Genomic DNA, 24,907 nt, shown 5'->3' with positions numbered 1-24,907 from the left:
CACTTCCATATAAAGGACAACATTTCTAAATGTCCAGCTGAAACACCATACTTATATAATTCAAGGTAGGCAATCTTATCATTCTTAATAACACAGAAGCAGTTATTGTATGGTTATACAAAGGTAAACAAATACTACTGTTAATAAGTCATGTATTACCATTTTTTTTCTTTTATTAATCCAGCTTGCAAGCCCAGCCTCCCACACCCCGAATTTACTTTACCTGCACGAATTAACATCTGCAAACATTCTAGAGAGTTGTGATAAGCTGCTTCATGAATTGGCATCCATCCCCTGTTATCAGCAACATCAACACTACGTCCGTTTTTGAGCAGTTTTCTTAAGACTTTAACATTGCCTTCCCTGGCAGCAAGTCCAACCGTGGAGCATGTGTCAGAGTAAGCCTCTGTAAAATCCATTCTTTTGACCCGTCTACAAAACAAGGCAGAAAGAAAACACTATCATCAATAAAACAACACTGCACTCCTAGATATTAGCAGATCACTGTGGACCTGTCTAGCATCTCTCACATAACTGCTGAGGAACAGCCTGAGGTGGAGATAGCAACCTGTCAGGCCATAGCCTCTGCCAGTCTGAACCAGGAAGTCTCTCTGTTTGGGGGACTGGGCTTCCTTAGAATCCTCTTATTAAAGACATCAAAGGAGTTTTAAGTGTTCTATCACTCCTTGTCCGAGCAGCTGCTTCCTGCAGGCTTCTGCTCCCGTTCACACTCCAACAAAATGCACTCACTGGAACACTGTTGATGAGAGAGTGAAATTCCTTCAGTTAATCCCAAATGTATATAGTCTACTGTGCAGAGATGGCCATTTAACTACCAGCAACGCTCAGCCTCAAGAACTAATTTTATAGCCCTCTACAGGGAAAAGCTAAACCCAAAAAGGCCAGAAAGAAGTGGACATTTTTTTTAAAAAACAAAAATAAGTAGTAATTCTAGTTTTTATGTCCCTGTTGGTTCTTTCCAGAAGGAGCAAAACACTCGGGTTCTCTTTCCTTGATGAAACAGTCCCACTGACTGAATATACTAAAATGAACAAAGACCATCATAGATGGGTCCAGCTTTCCTACACTAGCCCAGAAAGTTTTTCACAGCATTATTAGCCTCTTCCTCACAATCTCCCTTCAAAGCTCAAGTTCCCCTGGAGTCAGTGTCCAGTATAGCTCAGCATATGACTCTTACAAAGACAATTTCTTGTTAGTCACACTATGAGGCAGGTTGGGATAAGACCCAGGATTCTCATGGCAACAGTTATCCGCCAAAAGGCAGTCCCTCTCAGTAACATTTAGTTCCATCCTTCCTCTTAGTTTTTCTAAATATCTTAGGAGGTAGGTCAGGAAATACCAACAACATGTCTAGTCCAATACAGGTAAAAAACTTTCTAGAGTGATATTCTAAATAATTTAATCAGAAAGGGAGGTTTGAGGGAAGAGGTTAAAAGTAAGCACACAGCATTTCCTGTAGTAAATTTAAACGTATCTATGGTCATGTTTAAATATAAAGCTGTATCTGCAGAACCTGATTCTACAGAGAGCTAATATTAGCTATGAATTAATCTGATTAAATCAACCAGTCCATTACTAAGGAAGCGAAGATATTTATTACAGAACATTTAATTATTCAGTTAATAATTATTTACTGAGTACCAATTAAATGATCAGCAATGTGGAGGATATAAAGATGACACAGAAGTTGCAAGGAGGGGGAATGAAAAAGACACTGAAGGAGACCTTCAACATGGTGGAGGAGTAAGATGTGGAGATCACCTTCCTCCCTTACAAATACATCAGAAATACATCTACATGTGGAACAACTCCTACAGAACACCTACTGAACACTGGCAGGAGACCTCAGACTTCCCAAAAGGCAAGAAACTGCCCACATACCTGGGCAGGGCAAAAGAAAAAAGAAATAACAGAGACAAAAGAATAGGGACAGGACCTGCACCTCTGGGAGGGACCTGTGAAGGAGGAAAAGTTTCCACACACTAGGAAGCCCCTTCACTGGCGGAGATGGGGGTGGCAGAAGGGAAGCTTCAGAGCCACGGAGGAGAGCACAGCAACAGGGCTGCAGAGGGCAAAGCGGAGAAATTCCCGCACAGAGGATCGGTGCCGACCAGCACTCACCAGCCTGAGAGGCTTGTCTGCTCACCCACCGGGGCGGGCAGGGGCTGAGAGCTGAGGCTCTGGCTTCGGCGGTCAGATCCCAAGGAGAGGACTGGGGTTGGCTGCAGGAACACAGCCTGAAGGGGGCTAGTGCGCCACAGCTAGCCGGGAGGGAGTCCGGGAAAAAGTCTGGAACTGCCGAAGAGGCAAGAGACCATTGTTTCGTGGTGCGCGAGGAGACGGGATTCAGAGCACCGCCTAAAAGAGCTCCAGAGACAGGCGCGAGCCGCGGCTACCAGCGCAGACACCAGAGACAGGCATGAGACGCTAAGGCTGCTGCTGCAGCCACCAAGAAGCCTGTGTGCGAGCACAGGTCACTATCCACACCTCCCCTCCCGGAAGCCTGTGCAGCCCGCCACTGCCAGGGTCCCGTCATCCAGGGACAACTTTCCCGGGAGAACACACAGCACGCCTGAGGCTGTTACAACGTCACGGTGGCCTCTGCCACCGCAGGCTCGCCCCGCATTCTGTACCCCTCCCTCCCCAGGGCCTGAGTGAGCCAGAGCCCCCGAATCAGCTGCTCCTTTAACCCCGTCCTGTCTGAGCGGGGAACAGACGCCCTCAGGCGACCTACATGCAGAGGCAGGGCCAAATCCAAAGCTGAACCCCAGGAGCTGTGCGAACAAAGAAGAGAAAGGGAAATTTCTCCCAGCAGCCTCAGGAGCAGCGGATTAAATCTCTACAACCAACTTGATGTACGCTGCATATGTGGAATACCTGAAGACATCAAATCATTCCAAAATTGAGGAAGAGGACTTTGGGAGCAACTGTAGACTTGGGGTTTCCTTTTAATTTGTTTCAGGTTTTATGTTTACCTTAGTTTAGTATTTACAGTTTATTATCATTGGTAGATTTGTTTATTGATCTGGTTGCTCTCTCCTTTTTTTTTTTAATATATAGCTATATTTTTTTTTCCTTTTTCTCTTTTTGTGAGTGCATATGTGTATGCTTCTTTGTCTGATTTTGTCTGTATAGCTTTGCTTTTACCATTTGTTCTAAAGTTCTACCTGTTTTTCGTTTTTTCCTTTTTTTTAAGTATAGTTTTTAGTGCTTGTTATCATTGGTAGATTTGTTTTTTGGTTTGGTTGCTCTCTTCTTTCGCTCTTTTCTTTTTTTATTACTTTTTAATTTTTCATTTTTAATAATTTTTAAGTTTTTTGCTTTAATAACTTTATTTTATTTTTTCTTTCTTTCTTTTTTTCTCCCTCTTCTTCTGAGCCATGTGGCTGACAGGGTCCTGGTGCTCCCGCGGGGTATCAGGCCTGTGCCTCTGAGGTGGGAGAGCCAAGTTCAGGACATTGGTCCACCAGAAACCTCCCAGCTCCAAGTAATATCAAACAGTGAAAACTCTCCCAGAGATCTCCATCTCAACACTAAGACCCAGCTCCACTCAACGACCAGCAAGCTACAGTGCTGGACACCCTATGCCAAGCAACTAGCAACACAGGAACACAACCCCACCCATTAGCAGACAGGCTACCTAAAATCATAATAAGGTCACAGACACCCCAAAACACACCACCAGACATTGTCCTGCCCACCAGAAAGACAAGATCCAGCCTCATCCACCAGAAAACAGGCACTAGTCCCCTGCACCAGGAAGCCTACACAACCCACTGAATCAACCTTAGCCACTGGGGGCAGATACCAAAAACAATAGGAACTACGAACCTGCAGCCAGCAAAAAGGAGACCCCAAACACAGTAAGTTAAGCAAAATGAGAAGACAGAGAAAGACACAGCAGATGAAGGAGCAAGGTAAAAACCCATCAGACCAAACAAATGAAGAGGAAATAGGCAGTCTACCTGAAAAAGAATTCAGAGTAATGATAGTAGAGATGATCCAAAATCTTGGAAATAGAATGGAGAAAATACAAGAAACGTTTAACAAGGACCTAGAAGAACTAAAGAGCAAAGAAACAATGATGAACAACACAATAAATGAAATTAAAAATTCTCTAGAAGGAATCAATAGCAGAATGACTGAGGCAGAAGAAAAGATAAGTGACCTGGAAGATAAAATAGCGGAAATAACCACCACAGAGCAGAATAAAGAAAAAAGAACGAAAAGAATTGAGGACAGTCTCAGAGACCTCTGGGACAACATTAAATGCACCAACATTCGAATTATAGGGGTCTGAGAAAAAACAAGAGAAAAAGGAAGTGACTGAGAAAATATTTGAAGAGATTATAGTTGAAAACTTCCCTAATATGGAAAAAGAAATAGTCAATAAAGTCCAGGAAGCACAGAGAGTCACATACAGGATAAATCCAAGGAGAAACACACCAAGACACATGTTAATCAAACTACCAGAAATTAAATACAAAGAAAAAATATTAAAAGCAGCAAGGGAAAAACAACAAATAACATACAACAGAATCCCCAAAAGGTTAACAGCTGATCTTTCAACAGAAACCCTGCAAGCCAGAAGGGAGTGGCAGGACATATTTAAAGTGATGAAAGGGGAAAACCTACAACCAAGATTACTCTACCCAGCAAGGATCTCATTCAGATTCGACAGAGAAATTAAAACCTTTACCAACAAGCAAAAGCTAAGAGAATTCAGCACCACCAAACCAGCTTCACAACAAATGCTAAAGGAACTTCTCTAGGCAGGAAACACAAGAGAAGGAAAAGACCTACAATAACAAACCCAAAACAATTAAGAAAATGGTCATAGGAACATACATATTGATAATTACCTTAAATGTAAATGGATTAAATGCTACAACCAAAAGACACAGACTGGCTGAATGGATAAAAAAAGACTGGCTGAATGGGTAAAAAAAAGTCTTAAAATAAAGACTGTTAAAGAGACAAAGAAGGACACTACATAATGATTAAGGGATCAATCCAATAAAGATATAACAATTGTAAATATTTACACACCCAACATAGGAGCACCTCAATACATAAGGCAAATGCTAACAGCCATAAAAGGGGAAATCGACAGTAACACCATCATAGTAGGGGACTTTAACACCCAACTTTCACCAATGACGGATCAACCAAGATGAAAATAAATAAGGAAACACAAGCTTTAAATGATACATTAAACAAGATGGACCTAATTGATATTTATAGGATATTCCATCCCAAAAGAACAGAATACACTTTCTTCTCAAGTGCTCATGGAACATTCTCCAGGATAGATCACATCTTGGGTCACAAATCAAGCCTTGGTAAATTTAAGAAAATTGAAATTGTATCAAGTATCTTTTCTGACCACAATGCTATTAGACTAGATATCAATTACAGGAAAAAACCTGTAAAAAATATAGACACATGGAGGGTACACAATACACTACTTAATAACCAAGAGATTACTGAAGAAATCAAAGAGGAAATCAATAAATACCTAGAAACAAATGACAATGAATTCATGACGACCCAAAACCTATGGGATGCAGCAAAAGCACTTCTAAGAGGGAAGTTTATAGCAATACAATCCTACCTCAAGAAACAAGAAACATCTCAAATAAAAAACCTAGCCTTACATCTAAAGCAATTAGAGAAAGAAGAACCAAAAAACCCCCAAAGTTAGAAGGAAAGAAATCAAAAAGATCAGATCAGAAATAAATGAAAAAGAAATGAAGGAAATAGCAAAGATCAATAAAACTAAAAGCTGGTTCTTTGAGAAGATAAACAAAATTGATAAACCATTAGCCACACTCATCAAGAATAAAAGGGAGAAGACTCAAATCAATAGAATTAGAAATGAAAACGGAGAAGTAACAACTGACACTGCAGAAATACAAAGGATCATGAGAGATTACAAGCAACTATATGCCAATAAAATGGACAACCTGGAAGAAATGGACAAATTCTTAGAAAAGCACAACCTTCCGAGGCTGAACCAGGAAGAAATAGAAAATATAAATAGACCAATCACAAGCATTGAAATTGAGACTGTGATTAAAAATTTTCCAACAAACAAGAGTCCTGGACTAGATGGCTTCACAGGCAAATTCTATCAAACATTTAGAGAAGAGCTAACTCCTATCCTTCTCAAACTCTTCCAAAATATAGTAGAGGGAGGAAAACTCTCAAACTCATTCTACAAGGCAACATCATCACCCTGATACCAAAACCAGACAAAGATGTCACAAAGAAAGAAAATTACAGGCCAATATCACTGATGAACATAGATGCAAAAATCCTCAATGAAATACTAGCAAACAGAATCCAACAGCACATTACAAGGATCAAACACCATAATCAAGTGGAGGTTATCCCAAGAATACAAGGATTCTTCAATATATGCAAATCAATCAATGTGATACACCATATTAACAAACTGAAGGAGTAAACCATATGATCATCTCAACAGAGGCAGAAAAAGCTTTTGACAAAATTCAACACCCATTTATGATAAAAACCCTCCAGAAAGTAGGCATAGAGGGAACTTACCTCAACATAATAAAGGCCATATATGACAAACCCACAGCCAACATCGTTCTCAATGGTGAAAAACTGAAAGCATTTCCTCTAAGATCAGGAACAAGACGAGGCTGTCCACTCCCACCACTAGTATTCAACATAGTTTTGGAAGTTTTAGCCACAGCAGTCAGAGATGAAAAAGAAATAAAAGGAATCCAAATCGGTAAAGAAAAAGTAAAGCTGTCACTGTTTGCAGATGACATGATACTATACATAGAGAATCCTAAAGATGCTGCCAGAAAACTACTAGAGCTGATCAATGAATTTGGTAAAGTAGCAGGATACAAAATTAATGCACAGAAATCTCTTGCATTCTTATACACTAATGATGACAAATCTGAAAGAGAAATTAAGGAAACACTCCCATTTACCACTCCAACAAAAATAATAAAATACCTAGGAATAAATCTACCTAAAGAGACAGAAGACCTGTATGCAGAAAACTATAAGACACTGATGAAAGAAATTAAAGATGATACCAACAGATGGAGAGATATACCACGTTCTTGGACTGGAAGAATCAACATTGTGAAAATGGCTATACAACCCGAAGCAATCTACAGATTCAATGCAATCCCTATCAAACTACCAATGGCATTTTTCACAGAACTAGAACAAAAAATTTCACAATTTGTATGGAAACAAAAGACACCGAATAGCCAAAGCAATCTTGAGAAAGAAAAACGGAGCTGGAGGAATCAGGTTCCCGGACTTCAGACTATAGTACAAAGCTATAGTAATCAAGACAGTATGGTACTGGCAAAAAAACAGAAATATAGATCAATGGAACAGGACAGAAAGCCCAGAGATAAACCCACACATATATGGTCACCTTATTTTTGATAAACGAGTCAAGAATATACAATGGAGAAAAGACAGCCTCTTCAATAAGTGGTGCTGGGAAAACTGGACAGCTACATGTAAAAGAATGAAATTAGAATACTCCCTAACACCATACACAAAAATAAACTCAAAATGGATTAAAGACCTAAATGTAAGGCCAGACACTATAAAACTCTTAGAGGAAAACATAGGCAGAACACTCTTTGACATAAATCACAGAATACTATGACATAAAAGCAAGATCCTTTTTGACCCACCTCCTATAGAAATAAAAACAAAAATAAACACATGGGACCTAATGAAACTTACATGCTTTTGCACAGCAAAGGAAACCATAAACAAGACGAAAAGACAACCCTCAGAATGGGAAAAAATATTTGCAAATGAAGCAACTGACAAAGGATTAATCTCCAAAATTTACAAGCAGCTCATGCAGCTCAATATCCAAAAAACAAACAACCCAATCCAAAAATGGGCAGAAGACCTAAATAGACATTTCTCCAAAGAAGATATACAGATTGCCAACAAACACATGAAAGGATGCTCAACATCACTAAGCATTAGAGAAATGCAAATCAGAACTACAATGAGGTATCACCTCACACCGGTCAGAATGACTATCATCAAAAAAATCTACAAACAATAAATGCTGGAAAGGGTGTGGAGAAAAGGGAACCCTCTTGCACTGTTGGTGGGAATGTAAATTGATACAGCCACTATGGAGAACAGTATGGAGGTTCCTTAAACAACTACAAATAGAACTACCATATGACCCAGCAATCCCACTACTGGGCGTATATCCTGAGAAAACCATAATTCAAAAAGAGTCATGTACCACAATGTTCATTGCAGCATTATGTACAATAGCCAGGACATGGAAGCAACCTAAGTGTCCATCGACAGATGAATGGATAAAGAAGATGTGGCACATATATACAACAGAATGTTACTCAGCCATAAAAAGAAACGAAATTGAGTTATCTGTAGTGAAGTGGATGGACCTAAAATCTGCCATACAGAGTGAAGTAAGTCAGAAAGAGAAAAACAAATACCATATGCTAACATATATATATGGAACCTAAAAAAAAAAAAATGGTTCCGAAGAACCTAGGGGCAGGACAGGAATAAAGATGCACACAGAGAACGGACTTCAGGACACGGGGAGGGGGAAGGGTAAGCTGGGACGAAGTGAGAGAGTGGCATGGACTTATATATACTACCAAATGTAAAACAGCTAGCTAGTGGGAAGCAGCTGCAAAGCAAAGGGAGATCAGCTTGTGCCTTGTGACCACCTAGAGGGGTGGGATAGGGAGGGTGGGAGGGAGACGCAAGGGGGAGGAGATATGGGCATGTATGTATATGTATAGCTGATTCACTTTGTTATAAAGCAGAAAGTAACACACCATTGTGAAGCAATTATACTCTAATAAAGATGTTAAATAAATAAAAATTTTTTGGATGTCTTAAAAAAAAAAGATGACATAGACACAGATTCTATCTCAAGTTATGTACTGTCTCACAGAAATGATAAATATATGTGATTCAAAATAGCAGAAAGTGCCATAAGAGAAGTACAGATAAGGAGCCATGAGTAGTCAAAGAAGGGGAAAACTACTTCAACTTGGTGAGGGATATGAGCTGTGCCTAAAAGATAAGGGAGGCTGTGACAATGAGATAACATGTAAAAGAGCATTTCTTGGGCAGAAGAAAAAATATAACCAAAATTATGGAAATGAACAAGCAAGGGTGAGTAAGGTTCAGTGAATAATGGAAACAATTTACTTTGGAAGGAGGATTAGGTAAAAAAAGAATAGTAGAAAAATGAGGTTACAGAGGTAGCCAAACTACGGAGAATCTTGAATGCTAAGCTGTACATTTTTGAATATATTACTTTTAGCCAAGGCAATTACATCCAAATTTCACAAAAAAGAACAAATCCCACATTTTAGGTCTATTTATAAGCATATTCATCTAATAGAAGAAAACTTTTTTTCTACATAGGAAAACCACACACAAACACACATACAAGAATACTATTCCAAAGACATGAAAAACAACTTCAAGTAAAAACAGATAAGAATCCCCTTCTAAATTTTACTGGGTTTTCTCACAGTTACAAATAATGTTAACAGATCCAGATTAATACACAATAATCTGAAAAAATTAACAGAACTGGATAATATCTTTGCGCTTAAGGGAAAGAGAAGCCAAAAGAAATGTACTATAATAGCAGGATCGTTCTCTTCAACCTTTAATACCAACTAGTCAACATGAATAAACTGTTAAGATCTCCCTTAATAAAACCTCCCTATGTTCTAGACTAAAAAAGAGAGTACAGAGTCAAACAACAAAATACATACAATGTAATAACAAATATGTATGATACATAAACCTCAGCTAGACCTGAACTGGTAAACAAAATATCAGCTACAAAAATCAATTTTCAGGCAATTAAGGAAATTTGAACATGGAATAGATATTTGATGATGTAATTATCGCTAGTATTCTTAGATGTGATAATGGCATTGTGGTTATCAGGAAAATGTCCTTATTCTTAGAAGTATTTAGCAGTGAAATCACAGCACATGCAGCTTATTTCAAAGGTTTTAGATTTAAAAGTATATAAAAAGAGTAAAACAACTATGGCATAATGTTAATTATTGGACCCATGTGTAGAGTATATAAATGGTCACCATATTCTTTTTTTCTAACTTTTCTGTATATTTGAAATTTTTCGAAAAATTTGGGGGGGAACTAACCATTCCAGGCAATGTGAAACCACAGCTTGGAAAAAGTTAAAAGACCTGGTTATTCTTTTTTTTAATACATAAATTTATTTATTTTATTTTTGGCTGCGTGGGTCTTCGTTGCTGTGCACAGGCTTTTCTCCAGCTGCGGGGAGCGGGGACTACTCTTCATTGCAGGTTCACGGGGTTTCTCATAGCAGTGGCTTCTCTTGTTGTGGAGCATGGGCTCTAGGCGCACGGGCTTCAGTAGTTGTGGCACGTGGGCTCAGTAGTTGTGGCTCGCAGGCTTTAGAGCGCAGGCTCAGTAGTTGTGACTCACGAGCTTAGTTGCTCCGCAGTACGTGGTATCTTCCCGGACCAGGGCTCGAACCCATGTTCCCTGCATTAGCAGGCGGATTCTTAACCACTGCGCAATTAGGGAAGCCCAGACCTGATTATTCTTAAATTAACTTTTTCTTTGTGACATTTTCCTGTTTATTTCTTAAGAGCATAAATAATACTCCTTGAACCTGGATGTTCTAGCATTCTTTTATAAAGCTAAAGACTATGAAACAGAAATCCTCAAGAGAGAATAATCATTTGTTAAGGCTTCTGCTTTCACATACAGAAACACTGCATTGATGGTCCAAGTGAGCTTCCTAAACAGTATTTTGGAGCAGTAGCTCTAACCGTCAGATCAAAACATTTTTTAGGATACTTGACCTGTTGGATAAACTCACGAAAGCTATTAAATTTCTCCCCAGGAAAATGTACACAGATCCCAAATCTTGTATACAATTTCAGGAGGTCTCATATATGGTTTCCAAAGCCTATACACGAGCTAAAAACCTTTGCCTACTCTTTTCTGAGTGACTCCTGAGAATACTAAAGATGAATAAGGTCGTTTCACGCAGAAAATTTAAATATGCAAGCAATTTTTGTTTAAATAATATTCAACAGTAGCTCTTCTACAGTCACAAAACTTCTGTAGTAAACTTTCTGCTTCAATTCGACAGGCAGAAAGATTTTTTTTAATGTAAAAATACAGATTACACTCCCTGCAAATCCAGTTTTCAAACCATAACAAAATGTCTTTCTACGTACCAACTGCGGTACCAATAAACAGCTCGTCTCCGTATCTAGACCACACCAGCCACGATTCCCACCCTCTCTCTTGTCCTTCCTCTCCGCATTCGAAAAACAGTAGACTGTTCCAATCTTAGAACCACAAATCCCATAAAAGGATTGTGGGTATTGTAGTCCTCTGACCACGCGCACCTCAGCAAAAGTAGGGTGATTTACAGAGGCTGCTGAAAAATCCATTGCTTAGTTCAGAGGAAGTCAATGCTTCCACATACCCTAAGCAAACAAAATAATAATAATAATAATAACGTTGACTGAGCTGGAGTAGGAAAACATTCTTCGAACCGCAAGTCCCAGTGTGCTTTGCGTCCCCAAGCAGGGAGTGCAGACTTTGCGCCTGCGCAGCCGGTTTCTTGCGTCCGGAAAGCTGTAGTCCCTGCCTGCAGCTCAGAGACCACGCCAAGGAGACAGCCGCCACCGCTACCGCTGCTGCCGCCGCCACCAAGGAGGAAGAGCAAGGGAAGGATGTGGGTTTTTGGTTACGGGTCCCTCATCTGGAAGGTGGACTTCCCCTATCAGGACAAGGTGGTTGGATATATCTCAGGCTACAGCAGGCGCTTCTGGCAGGGCAGCATCGACCACCGCGGGGTTCCTGGCAAGGTGAGGCGCCAACCAGTCCCCCACACTTACTGACCCCGGCGCACTGCTCCCCAACTCCTGGCCCAGCTCTGCGGGACTTACACCCCAACGGCTGAGTAAACTCATGGAATAGTTTATAATGCTGCTACCTCTCTCTGTGCACCTTTCTCGGCCACCTGACGCCGACTCTCTCTCAAACCAAAGGCAGTCTTTCCGAAGCCGCTTGACATGCTGGTGGTAGGTAGTTCTTGAAGAGGAAGAAACGTGGGCGTAAACTCGCACAAGGCTAACGTGCTGGGAGGGGACCCCATCTCTTGGAAACTACTGCCCCCCCCCAAAAGGTGGGAAGATAAACCTTCCTGTCACCACGGAGTTGAAATACTAAAATCAACTAGCAAATTCAGCTTTTTAGCAATTAAGTTTATTGGCATTTCTACATTCTGCCAGGCTTTGACTGGTTTGAGTTTAAACGTGCATGTTATTTCTGGGTTTTTTTAGTATCTTTCCAAAGGTTTTATTTTATGACACCTAAGGTCACAGAAGAACTAGTTTCCAAAATTACCTTACTTTGATCACGTTGGTTGTCCGGTACTTCCCAAGTTAAGTGAGTCCCGCTTTGTTACCTAAATAGCAAAGTACCAATACTATATCCAGCATTATTTTAATGTTTTTTTTCTCAGTGGTTCTCCTCTAAATTATAAATGCAAAATGTAAGTTCTTTGATCCATTTTTCAGTCAGCTATGCAGAGACATTTATCTTAATATACGTGAAGAGAGAGAGTAACAGCTCACTGCTTATGCAAATCAGCCTCGTTTTGGCTGCAAAACAACTAATCCATAAGGAAAACTAAATTTTGAGTAACTGATAATTTGGATAAGTTGAACACTTACTATAATTAACCTCCTAACTTTTAGAAGAGTACAAAGTGTTTAATTGCTTACATGTTCTCTAAAATACTCAGAGTTATATGAGCTTGATTACCACTTTTTTAAAAAAGAAATTAATATTGGCTCAAAAGCACAATATCTAAAATGCTAGAAATCAGATGTAGCAAGAGATTGAGGTTAACTCCAAAGAAATACCTGTAGTCTTGCATCATGGAAAAGGGAAGAGAGGAAGGCTGTAGTTCGCACCTGCTCATCAATGAGACATAGGATGAAAATCACAAAAAGTTAGAAGCTGTTCTACCTCAACTAGAGTTGGTGAATTAAGAACTTGGCTTTAAGGTAGACAGATGACTTGAAAGCAGAGGAGTGATTTACCACAAATGCACATTTACAGGCCAACAGAAACTTCATGGCCAAGGTATCTCCAAGAGTGTTATAAAATAATATTTAAGACTTTAAAGAACTAAGTTAAATAAAATGCCTTTTGAGTTGTCAGATATGAGCACTTAAAACTGCCATTCTGAAGAAGAATGCCTTAACCCAGGCTTCAATTTCAATGACCAAGTATTAATTACTTACGAACACGGTTATATAGCATATTTTACTACTCTAGTCTCATCCAAAATGTTTGTTACACAGCATGAGTTATGTACACTGTCAAAACAAACTGATGGTAAGAAATTGTCATGCCAATACAACAGTTCATGAGTCTTTAAAAAAGAAGAAGGTAGCTATAAAAGCCAATATCTCTCTTTTTACTTAAATATACTAAAATATAGGGCAGGAAATTTGGGGGAAAAAACTGCAATGGCTAATAGTTTGATACCTACTTTTATTTAAAGAATCCATCCTAGCATATTAAAGGAAAGCCTAAGGCACTAAACATTTTCTAAATATAATGTTCTATTAAGAAAACTGGAAAGAACATTATCTTACTTCACATTTTTTATTATAATGGATCACCAGCCTTTTATAAATATTAACTGTCTGACAAGAATATAAAAGGCTACAGAAATATCTAGCAAATTAGAATAACGTAAATGCTATATAGGACTATGTTTTTTACAGCAACATATGCTCCTAGTGAGCATATGATCATTACATATGAAATGTGATATTATTAAACAAATGTTGGACTCATTTCCACATACTGCAATGTGACATTTGTAGGAAAAATACCAAACTTACTTCCTTTACTAAATTATGCTTTCTTTTTAGCTTCATTTAACTTTAGTATCTTCCTAAGTTTAATTAAGCATCTCATTTATTTCTAACAAAACTGGCCAGTTCTCATCAAATTAAGGATTTATTTAAATGTGAAAAAATTTTCATATCAGAAAGAATATATTTCAATTTCAAAAAGAGAAAACATTTTAACACAAGAGATAATCATGAATATTTACTAAATCCCTCACTTTTCTAGATGTAGATCAGAAACATTACTCATTACCCAATGAAAGCACCCATCATGACTCATATTTCACAGCATACTCCAATCCCATTCAGCTTCCAAGACCCCCTCTTCAGTTTCAATATCCCCAAAAAACATTTAAGTGCATTTACAAATTTACATTGTTTCCCAATAATATATTTTATTTTAGGGACAAACAGCTTAAATTTTAGAAAATATTTCTGAGTAAATATATCAGTAGTGCCAATAGTCCATATCTGTTTCATCCATAAGCAGTCACAGGGACAAATCTATTTTCCCATAATGACTCCCTATATATGCTCTTTGTTTTCTGTTTCAATTGCCACCACCTACATCCAGGACTTCACTACCTCTCCTCCTTTCAACAATTACTACTGAGTACTCACATGTTAAGTGGGAGACACCTATGCAAACAACAATACCTGATAAGTGCTATAAGGGAAATGAATAAAAGGAGCAATGAGAGTTTAGAAGGAGCTGCTGCAAAGTCGTCTGGGCAGCTAAGCCTTTATGGAGAGAGTGGTGGGAGGATATCCAAGGGATTCTAAAGAAGGAAAGGCATTCCACACTGGGAACTGGTATATCCAAAGATGTGAATGTCTGTAAAAGTTATAAATAATTCACTACAGCTTGAGAGGAAAAGTGGTAAGTAATGAGGTTTGTAGTTAACTCATGCAAAAGAATTTTTATTTTATCCTGTAGAATATTACAACCCTGAAAAATTCAAAGCACAGAAGTGAGTGGCCCAATTTTTGCACCAGAAAGTCAATCTAGGGCCAAGTAGAGAACAGTCTGGAGGCAGGCAGCGAAATCCCTAAGGAGGCAACTGAAGGATGAAGAGAAACCAGATTCAGAAGATAATCAGCAGATAGAGCTACCAAGAATTGGTGACTAGTCTGGTGAAAGGGGAAGCAAGGAAAGGTGGAGTGCAGAACTTGTCCCCTCCACCACTAACATTTCTTACGCACGGTCTACCTCCTTCGCACTTGAACGTGCATACTATATACTTTACCACACCCGTCTTCCCAAAGCACTTCTTTTATCATGCCAGTCACCTACTACTCAAGTGCTACAGTAGCTCTTCATTTCCTATTTCTCCCAAATTTCAGTGGCTTCTTCTTTTCCATTGTCCCCAGTTTCAACTCCAATCTCAAATCTGACTCTATCCTATTTCTCCAGTTATGTTTCTGAATCATCTTCCATACATGGAGGACCCTCTGCTAAAGTCAGACACTTGGCCTGGTGTAATCCTGCTTCTAAACCCTCACTCATAAATCATGAGTCACAGTGCCCTTTTGCCAGAATTTTGTCTTTCTTTCTGACCACCCAAGACTCAGAATTCTTACTGCACTTAATAAATAGTATACATCAGGGCTTCCCTGGTGGCGCAGTGGTTGAGAATCTGCCTGCCAATGCAGGGGACACAAGTTCGAGCCCTGGTCTGGGAAGATCCCACATGCCGCGGAGCGACTAAGCCCGTGAGCCACAACCACTGAGCCTGCGCGTCTGGAGCCTGTGCTCCGCAACGAGAGGCCGCGATAGTGAGAGGCCCGCGCACCGCGATGAAGAGTGGCCCCTGCTCGCCGCAACTAGAGAAAGCCCTCGCACAGAAACGAAGACCCAACACAGCCAATAAATAAATATAAATAAATAAATAAATTTATTTAAAAAAAGAAAAAAAATAGTATACATCATAGCCCTTAAGTATTCTCTACCTATTTCACATGTTAAGTTCATATTCCAGAATTACAATATAAGCTCTTGAAAGCAGGAATCAAGGTTTTATCTTCTCTACAGCACAGAATAGGTATTCAATAAATAGCTTCATATTCACTTTGATATTGAAGGTAACATGGCAATAGCTACATGACCCACACCAATATATGTATCCTTAACTTTAGCATTATCTTAAATAGAAAACAAGTCAAATATAAATGTCCAACAATACAAGAATGTTTAAATTATAGTTCATTGACAGTAGAATATTATGCAACTATTGAAATGGATGAGGAGACAAACAGGAAAATATAATTAAATAAAAAACATAATCCAAAATTCCATGCATTCCGTGATTACGAATTATCTATACAAATGGACAAAGACTAGAAGGAAATAGCAACAAGGATGACACAAGTATCTGAATGATGTAAGCTAACTATGTGCCACACAATAGGCATACAAGTAGGTAAAATTGTGGCTTACAACTCAACTTTCTCACTAATGATAACATGTCAGTAGACACAGACTTTGACACCAGGTAGGAATTGTATTTGAAAAAAAAAAAAAATGCAAATTCTTAGACTGTTCTATACCTACAGAATCAGGAACTACCTCCAGGTAATTCTGATCTACACTTAAGTTTGAGAACCACTTCCCTATAGGAAAGCACCCTGGATTCCTCAGTGAAACTATAGCAATCTTTTTTTCCTAAAGAGAAAAAAGTGATCAGAACATTTATTTATAATTGCTTCTTCCTTTTGCTTTTCATTTTAGATGAGCCTTAGTCACATGTGTGTGTTTTTTAATATATCCATTCTAAGTGAACATAATATACCTATTATATACAAATTAAAGAGAATCTTTTAGAAAGGCCAAGATAATTTGGATAAGGTAGACTCTCTTAATTCATTTTAAAATTTATCATAAAAAATAAGTACTTTTGAAAAAGTGCTTACTATGAGCAAACAAAGTTAAAATATTCCACATCAACAGTAAGTTGCTAATGCTCAGTTATTGAACTTTAATTCGGGAAAAAAAAATTTTTTTTTTTTTTACTTTTTTTAAAACAGCCTGGAAGAGTTGTGACTCTTGTTGAAGATCCTGCGGTATGGTATAATTATTCTTTTTTGTATAGTCTTTAATCATAAAATGTTAAGATGTTTCTCAGTTTTAATAATCAATGAAATTTTATTAGCAGTCATCACAGACAATTTGAACTACACTGAGTCTAGAATTCCTCTCCATATTTGTTGTATTTCTTTTCATCTGTTGGGAAAGGTTGGAATACAGAATTCAGGGTAGACAACAAAAAACCAATGGCATATAGTCTCATTTTTCCTTTCTCGATGAGTTTATTGACTGAGAATTTTGTGGTCTCCTTTGAAATTAATGGAGCCCGCCCTCAGACAGACTACCACTAAGAATCAAACGAAACCCTAAAGCTTTCCTCACATTTGCTAGTATTCTAATATTTCAGCAAAAATCCCAGTCATGAACTATCACTTTCTTTACTGCCTAATTTTATCAAGAGCACAAGAGGTTTTTTAAAAAGTTTAGAGCACTAGAAAACTTTTATTTACCTGGTAGTTGTCTGTTTCTTAAATATTTTCAATCATTTTACTGAGATCCAAATTTTATATTATGAAGTTAAATATTTAACTTTAGAAAGGACTTTGATATATAAAATCAAGCAGCTAGCAACAGCAGATGAATGGTGAAATTATGAAACACTTTCATAACTTACATTATGGAAAAGCATCTATAAAAATGGCTTCAAACTGGTAAGTAAAACTCCTAATTAGAGTTAATAAAACCACTTTGTTTCTGTAGAATGTTAATTTATTCAAAATGCTTAGCAACCTAAAGTTTAATAATCAAGTTAATAATTAAAGGTTGTCAAGAAACTAGAAAATCTGTGTTACAAACTATAAATCTTGCTTATATCACAGATATTTTATTAATACTACAAAGAATCTTTGCAGCTGAAGTACACTGCTTTTACTGACACTGTTCATGGGCTCTCTTGACAAAGAGGTTGCCATTTAGTATTCTGGATGGAGTAATTTACAAAGGATATTTGAAAGTTTAGGCAGTGAAGAAATGAACAAATAAATGAACCTATCGCCTTTATAGTTGACTACTTTATTACAGAGCTTTTAAAATACAGAACACTTTCTGCAAATAAGGGAACACCTAATATATAAGTGATGCTCAACTCCAGCTGAAGGGGGTTGGGGGTCAAACCCCTCCCAGCCAGCACACCAACACATATCCAGACAGCCCTGAAGTAGGCTTCAGGGTGGCTACAACACTCCCTGAAGCAGTTTGGAAACTACTGCCCCTATACCATCAGTGAAATGTTAATGGATTTAAAGCTTTAGAACTATATTTAATGACTAAATGAAGACCTGGTATTTTAATTTCAGTCCCATTAGTTAAAAGACATAATTTGAAAAACTTAAACAAAGATAAATACCCTGGTATACAAGGAAATCATTTATTCAGATTGAAGAATGTAAAATGCTGATTTCCTTTACTGTTTGTTTAGTATATACCTGTTCAGTGCACATTAAGTGAAGCAAAACTGCACTGATTTCTAAGAATATACAAGATATTTTCTTACATCATAATATATCTTCACCTATTTTAGCCTTGTAAAAACTAAATAATATATTCTTTTCATTTTTCAACAGGGTTGTGTATGGGGTGTTGCTTACAGACTGCCAGTAGGAAAGGAAGAAGAAGTAAAAGCATACCTTGACTTCAGAGAGAAAGGAGGCTACAGGACCACAACAGTCATTTTTTATCCAAAAGATTCCACAACAGAACCATTCACTGTGTTGCTATATATTGGAACATGTGATAATCCTAATTATCTTGGTCCTGCACCTCTGGAAGACATTGCTGAACAAATTTTTAATGCAGCTGGTCCAAGTGGAAAAAATACAGAATATCTTTTTGAACTTGCAAATTCTGTTAGAAGCCTTGTGCCAGAAGATGCAGATGAGCATCTTTTCTCTTTGGAAAAATTAGTAAAGGAACGTTTAGAAGGAAAACAGAACTTCAATTGCTTAAAAAGACCTAACTGACTTTTCCAAACAAGCAGAGCTTTTAGTCTTCAGAGAACAGCACAATGGCATCATGATTTGTAAATGTGTTTACTTGAAAATCTTAGTTGTGTTTAATGTTGTAGTCAAGATATCATCTAAATTTATAGTTTAATTGCAAGTGGCCTGAAACACATACATATTCAAGATATTGGGGTATAGTTAAAGAAAAAATTTGTTTCAATAATATAATAATTTTCCAGCTATGTGATATTAAATACTTGCTCATGAGAAGTGAGTTCTTTAGAAAAATACAATGAAGGACTCAGTTCAGAACTTGTTTTTATCTGAATAAATATAATTCTGTTATTTCATATCACAGTACTATTTTGAAGTTGTAGAGAATTAAACCAAAAGACCAGTAAATATAAGGTTATACCTTCAATATATTCCCATACATCAACTCTGTAATCATGGTTTAAAATAAATAAGCTTAAAATAACATGTAATTTAAAACGTTTGGTAATATAGACAAGATTTGGGCCTTGAATGTGAATCTCCTTATTTAGGTATTAAATGAAATCCTTTCCAATTTAAGCCAAAAAATTGCATTTTAATATAAAAATTTCCTTGGAATTATAATGTACTATACCTCTCCATTTTTGAATAAATGTATTTTACTACATGGAAAAAACCCTTTCAGCTAGAAAAGCACAAATTATACAAATCATGTCTACTAACAATGTAGTCTAGTCTGTCACTCACTTTGTATTAATCTTATACTGAAACTTAAAAAAAACAAAGATGGGCTATCTGATATTACAAATTAACAGAAACATATAATGAAAGTTTGCTGTTTGAAATGGTGTTTAGAATTGTAATTTTTTAAAGTAAGAAGTGGCATTACCTGATAATTTGCTACACAGCTTTTTTTTTCCTTCTTACATCTTGTCACCTAAAGGTATCCATTAAATAGTGCTGATGATGCTACTCAAGTAGGAAACATATATGTGCACTATTAACTCATGTAAAAGTAACTTTGATTCAAACTAATCAGATTATTTCTTATTATAGGTGATATCCTTCTCAACAGGACATATAGTCTCTCTGATATATAGTCAACATGAAAAGAATTTCAGTATCACATTAAGTCTAATGTGAAACTAATAATTAGTACAGAAGTTTTTCATGTAAAATAAAATAAAGCTGTCCTACATAGTAGGAACAGTAGTCCTTTTCAGGTGTTTTAAAATCTGTTAACACATTACTTGATAATTTACTCAGCTACATAACTATTTTAAATATTTTCCAAAATTTTCAATATTAGTTTCCTAGAAGGCATTTCACTTGTCCTGTACAACAGGAAGAATACTAACATTCATTAATGAATACCTCATAAGGATGTACTAGGCACTATACATACAGAATCATCCTCTGAGCATGTTTCCATAGTAACTTGCACACAATTACACATCTAGTAAGCAGCAGAAGTCCATGTCTCTGCTAAAGCACAAGATCTTTCTACAATATATTTAAAAATCCACTTGAATTTAACTGTCTTTACTAACCTACATCTCTTTTTCAAGAGGTAAACAAGATTTAACTTTTTGTGTAATGACATAGTACGTGACTTGTTACATTGAGATGTTAATTTTGATAGATGCATACAGATTTCCACGAATATAATGAGCCTATACAAGATTCACATGCCATAGCTCAGAATCACACAGGTGTATTCAGAGATCCAGCCTTAGTGACTCTTCTACCATATAATATATAATTATGTTATGAAATATGAAGGGAGAGGGATTACTCTGGGTTCCTCATTTATGTGTCTTTCTAGACTGTCAGTTAGAAGTTAACTAGAAAATACACATGTGGTATACCATCAACATTTATAGGGAAGCCATGATCCAAAGAGCCCAGGGACAGGGACCTTCATTTTCACTGGGATGGAGAGAAACTTGACTAAAATGGAGAAGATAAACAATACTGAATTAGAGAGAAGCTAGGGTTTGGAGCCCACAAGCTAGTAAGAATCATAAAGGTACTAAGCTATCTAGAGCATAACTTATTTTTGTAAGCAAAACTGCAAGTCTCTTTATAGCCCTTGGACCTCACTTTCAAAACAGTCTCTCTCTTTCTGCCCTCAGCATACACACATAACTCAGACTCTCATTCCTCAGAGAATAAATCTTATTAGTTAGGTGTTCAGTTTTAGGAATTCAAGAAAAGTATGAGTGTAAACCCTACACAGAGAAAAGAAACTTTTAATGTAAATCTCTAATGCAGTAGATTTTTTAAAGTAGGTCTTTCTACTCCTACTCCAGGCCACTATTATATTTCCTTTCCCCACTCCCACACAAATAACACATTCACTCTTCAGTCTACCAAGAACTGTAAGCACAGTCTAGATACCACCTGCATACATAAAAAGTTATCACTTAGGGAAACAAAGGTTGCTGTGATGTCAACTCTGAATATTTGAAAGCATGAAGGTGATCTATTCCTTCAAGACTGATTCTAAATCATTTTATAGTCAACATTTTATTCTATTATATTAGATTTCTCTTTTCCATAAAAACATATCTTTTTTAAATTATAACTTTGGAACAGTTTTGAATATCAATGTAAGCATCATCCTCCTATAATTTACATCCCTGATTCTAAGTCAGTTATATGATAAATGTGCTTAAAATTCCCTCTCATCATATCACGTCGAAATCTACATAACAAATAGGGTATTCCAATTATGCCTATCTTTTTCAACAAAAATACTGTGACTATATTTTCTATGAATTTATTCAGCTCTTAACGATCTATTTTTATGAATTTCTAAAACTTTAAAATAAACTCACCCTAAGCACACATTAAAAATTCAACGATTAGCAAATGATTTTTTAATCCTGTGGCTACTCTTCAAAGAATTTGAACTCCTGAAAAAGTACTAAAATTATTCTTCTAAATGTCAAATTTATATGATGAAAATTAGCTTTACTGAATTTCAGGGTTGTTTAATTCTTCTTAAGGTTCATTTTACCTTTCTAAAAAATTATATAGTTCAGTACCAATTTCTGGGTAGTTTTATTTAACTGTACTGAACCTCCCTGTCTTTATAAATGGTTAGCCAACGCACATACATCTGGAAAAACCACCACTTAACCCTACAATTTCTTTCACTCTTCTAGCTTTCCTTTCCTTTGCAGGAATTTTTAAACTACAGTGTTCTATTTCCTTATCAAATCATTTCAGTGTCCCTCCAATCTAACTTTACTCTGCTGTACTCCACCCAATCAGTGTAGTCTCAGGTCTCCAATGACCCCTTTCTGATTCAACCCAAAGATCTCGGTCCTTCATCCTTCTTTACAACTCTGACGCATCAGACACTAGTGACCATATCACTAAGGCCAAAAAAGCAGAACATTTCGTTGCATTTCTATTTACATCTTTGACTACTGTTTATCAGATGCACAAACTCATCGAATCCTAGGCTTCAATTACCATCTTTATTTAGAAAACTTCCAATCTCTAGCCTACTTCCTCAAACTCTTTACAAATCTATACGTCTTATATGCAAGGTACCTCCAGTTGAGCTATATAAACACCTGAAACTTAAGTGTATTAAAAACATAATTCATCTCCTTTCCCAAAGAAAAATTTTGTCCCACATTACTTCCCTGTACATGATACACATTAAATGTTGAACAATGGACAGAACAGAAAATACAACAAACAAGTTTAAAATATCACCAATTCACAGGCTTTTGCAGAAAATATTTTCACAATTTTTACAAAATGTAGTTGTGTTCCTTGTTTATAATAAATTTTAGCATTTTATTAAAAATTTTATATAATTTTATATAACTCAAAGCAAAGTGAGCAGGGAAGCCCTGAAGCCTATCTGTGATATGACTTAAAAGGTTACGTGTTGGTAAGACCTATCCTTCAAGTATGAGCTGCAAGGTTTCTCAACTAAAATAAGAACCTTATAATACAGCAAGAGCAAGAGTTTCTTACACTTTCTCTTTGCCTCCAATCTTATTTCTTCTTTCCAGCACATTCTCTTCTCTGTACTCAGAATTATCTTTCTAAAATATGAAACTAATCTAGTCAGTAATCAAAATGCCTCCCAGGGCATACAAAATGAAGTTCAAATTCTTTAATCTGGTATTCAGCTACATACAATCTGGTGTCAGCATATTTCTCACATTTCACTTCCCACTAATGCACACCCCCCATGTTCCAGTCACACCATCCTCCTCAACCATTAAGACCTAGCAAAAAAGAGGGACTAATGATAGGTGGCAAGCAATCACTATGCAGCAAGACTACTAAGATAAAAAAGATAGCTCCCAGCTATCAAGAACCACATTTGGTGGAGAGACACACAAGCCAGCAAATCAATGTTACTTACCAGAAAGGCTGGGACATAAAATACAACCAGAATAGAGACAAGCAAATTGTTAATTCAAACTAAGAAGATCAGAGAAAGCTTCACAGAAAAAAATAAATTGTTGCTCATGTATCAAAGAATAGTAGTTAACACTTATGGAGCACTTACTATAAATGCCAAAATCTATTCCAAGTACTTTACACATATTATTCCCCAATGAGAGACAAAAAGAGTTTAACTTAAACAAACATTAATAATAACTATCATTGAATACTTACAACATGCCAGGCACTGTGCTAAGCACTAAAAAGGAACAAAATGGAATTAAGGCCTTTAATTTTGGGGGGAAAAAAAAAACAGTGAGAGATGGCAGGCTTTTCATTTTGTACCTCCACTGGTAAGTTTTAACCCCAATGAGATTCTCTCGTGAAACAGGATAAAGTTAAAAGAATTTTTTTAAAAGATTCATTTAATTACCCATATTCTAAAGTCATAATTTTAAAAAATTTAAACAGATGTATGTTTTACCCAATATTCTCAACAACATTGATTGATTTATTCAACATATACCTATCAATTACCTACTTTGTGTAAGACAAACTAAGCATATGCATTTTCTTCCACTTCCTAGCAAAATCCCACTGAAGTGCATTCATGCATTCTGGCAGGAGAGCAGATGGGATTATATTGAGGATTAAGCCAGTGCAGAGAAAACCACAGTCTAGAACAAACATGCAGGTGCACCTATATGCATGTGTACACACAATAAAGCTGCAGCCATGCAGAAGCCATTCCTGCCAGCAGTCTGAAGAAATACCAAACCTAGATACAGCAGAAGGGGGTTGTAGAACAAAAATCAGGATTCTTATAATATGTATATTAGATAGCCAAGCCAAACCTTTTATCTCACTCCTTTATACACAGAACGTCTAGCAGCAACAATGCTGGTTTCCAGCTAAAACCACAACTTTTTTTTTTTTTTTTAATTTAACAATCTACCCTGAAAGCATTAGAACATCTTCATGCTCCACAACAAAGCCTTCCTTACTTGGGCACAGGGTGGAGGGAGAAGAGGAAGAGGCAGCTTTTTCCTGCATTTCACCCATGGACTCTAAAGTGAGGCACAACAGTTGATACCCTGCTCACTTACAAAGAGTTCAAGAATCCTTTGTTTTTTTTTAATTTTTGAGGAAAAGCAAAAGCACAAAAGGGTGAAAATAATCAACTCACCTTAAGTAAGCAGAGCTTTTAAACTTATAAATGTTTAAAGTTTGTAAGTGCTATCCTCAAAGAAATTCATGAAGACATTGCATCTATTAAAAATGAGCAACTGGAAACTATGGAAACAGGAAAAAAAAGAAACACTGACAAAAGACATTCAAAAAGGAGAACTGATAGTCAAAGGAAATAGATCTCTTGAATTGATCTTCCATATTACCTAATTTTTTTTTCTTTTTGTCTTTTTTTTCTCTGTTTGGAAGAATCTATCTAAATGGTATTCTGAATAGAACAGAGA

The 24,907-nt window shown here is 36.9% G+C and overlaps 2 protein-coding genes across 6 annotated transcripts in view; one reads left to right on the top strand and one right to left on the bottom strand.

Annotated features, from left to right (window-relative positions):
* The window catches only part of ASB3 (ankyrin repeat and SOCS box containing 3), a 93,013-nt gene that overhangs the window by 59,314 nt on the left and 8,792 nt on the right, over positions 1-24,907 (bottom strand). The window contains exons 1-2 of one of the 3 annotated variants that reach the window (XM_036872312.1): positions 11,295-11,357; positions 224-432 (exon numbers count right to left, since the gene is read on the bottom strand). The exons of 1 other annotated variant lie outside the window; for it this stretch is intronic. In XM_036872312.1, coding sequence (XP_036728207.1) covers positions 224-419 — 196 coding nt within the window. In that variant the 5' untranslated portion in view covers positions 420-432; positions 11,295-11,357. Of the gene's footprint in view, positions 1-223; positions 433-11,294; positions 11,358-24,907 lie in introns of those variants that run through there. One more of the 3 variants, XM_036872311.1, reaches the window with a different exon arrangement.
* CHAC2 (ChaC glutathione specific gamma-glutamylcyclotransferase 2) lies at positions 11,707-19,909 on the top strand. 3 transcript variants are annotated; one of them, XM_036872317.1, is made up of 3 exons: positions 11,707-11,933; positions 17,022-17,057; positions 18,645-19,502. In XM_036872317.1, the coding sequence occupies exons 1-3, from the start codon at positions 11,799-11,801 to the stop codon at positions 19,038-19,040; spliced, it is 567 nt and encodes a 188-aa protein (XP_036728212.1). In that variant the 5' UTR covers positions 11,707-11,798; the 3' UTR covers positions 19,041-19,502. The 3 variants fall into 3 exon arrangements, with proteins under 3 accessions (XP_036728212.1, XP_036728213.1, XP_036728214.1); XM_036872318.1 differs by lacking the exon at positions 17,022-17,057 and having other exon boundaries at positions 18,645-19,909; XM_036872319.1 differs by lacking the exons at positions 11,707-11,933; positions 17,022-17,057 and adding an exon at positions 12,076-12,149.

Source organism: Balaenoptera musculus, chromosome 13 (assembly GCF_009873245.2).
Source record: "Balaenoptera musculus isolate JJ_BM4_2016_0621 chromosome 13, mBalMus1.pri.v3, whole genome shotgun sequence".
NCBI lineage: Eukaryota > Metazoa > Chordata > Mammalia > Artiodactyla > Balaenopteridae > Balaenoptera > Balaenoptera musculus.
The sequence above is the reverse complement of the archived record's forward strand: the minus strand, read 5'-3'. Positions and strand labels throughout refer to the sequence as shown.

Coding starts and splice junctions, on each gene's coding strand:
- CHAC2 (XM_036872317.1), top strand. CDS start 11,799: ATGTGGGTTTTTGGTTACGGGTCCCTCATCTGGAAGGTGGACTTCCCC. Junction 11,934..17,021: donor ACCGCGGGGTTCCTGGCAAG/GTGAGGCGCCAA, acceptor TTTTTAAAACAG/CCTGGAAGAGTTGTGACTCT. Junction 17,058..18,644: donor CTCTTGTTGAAGATCCTGCG/GTATGGTATAAT, acceptor ATTTTTCAACAG/GGTTGTGTATGGGGTGTTGC.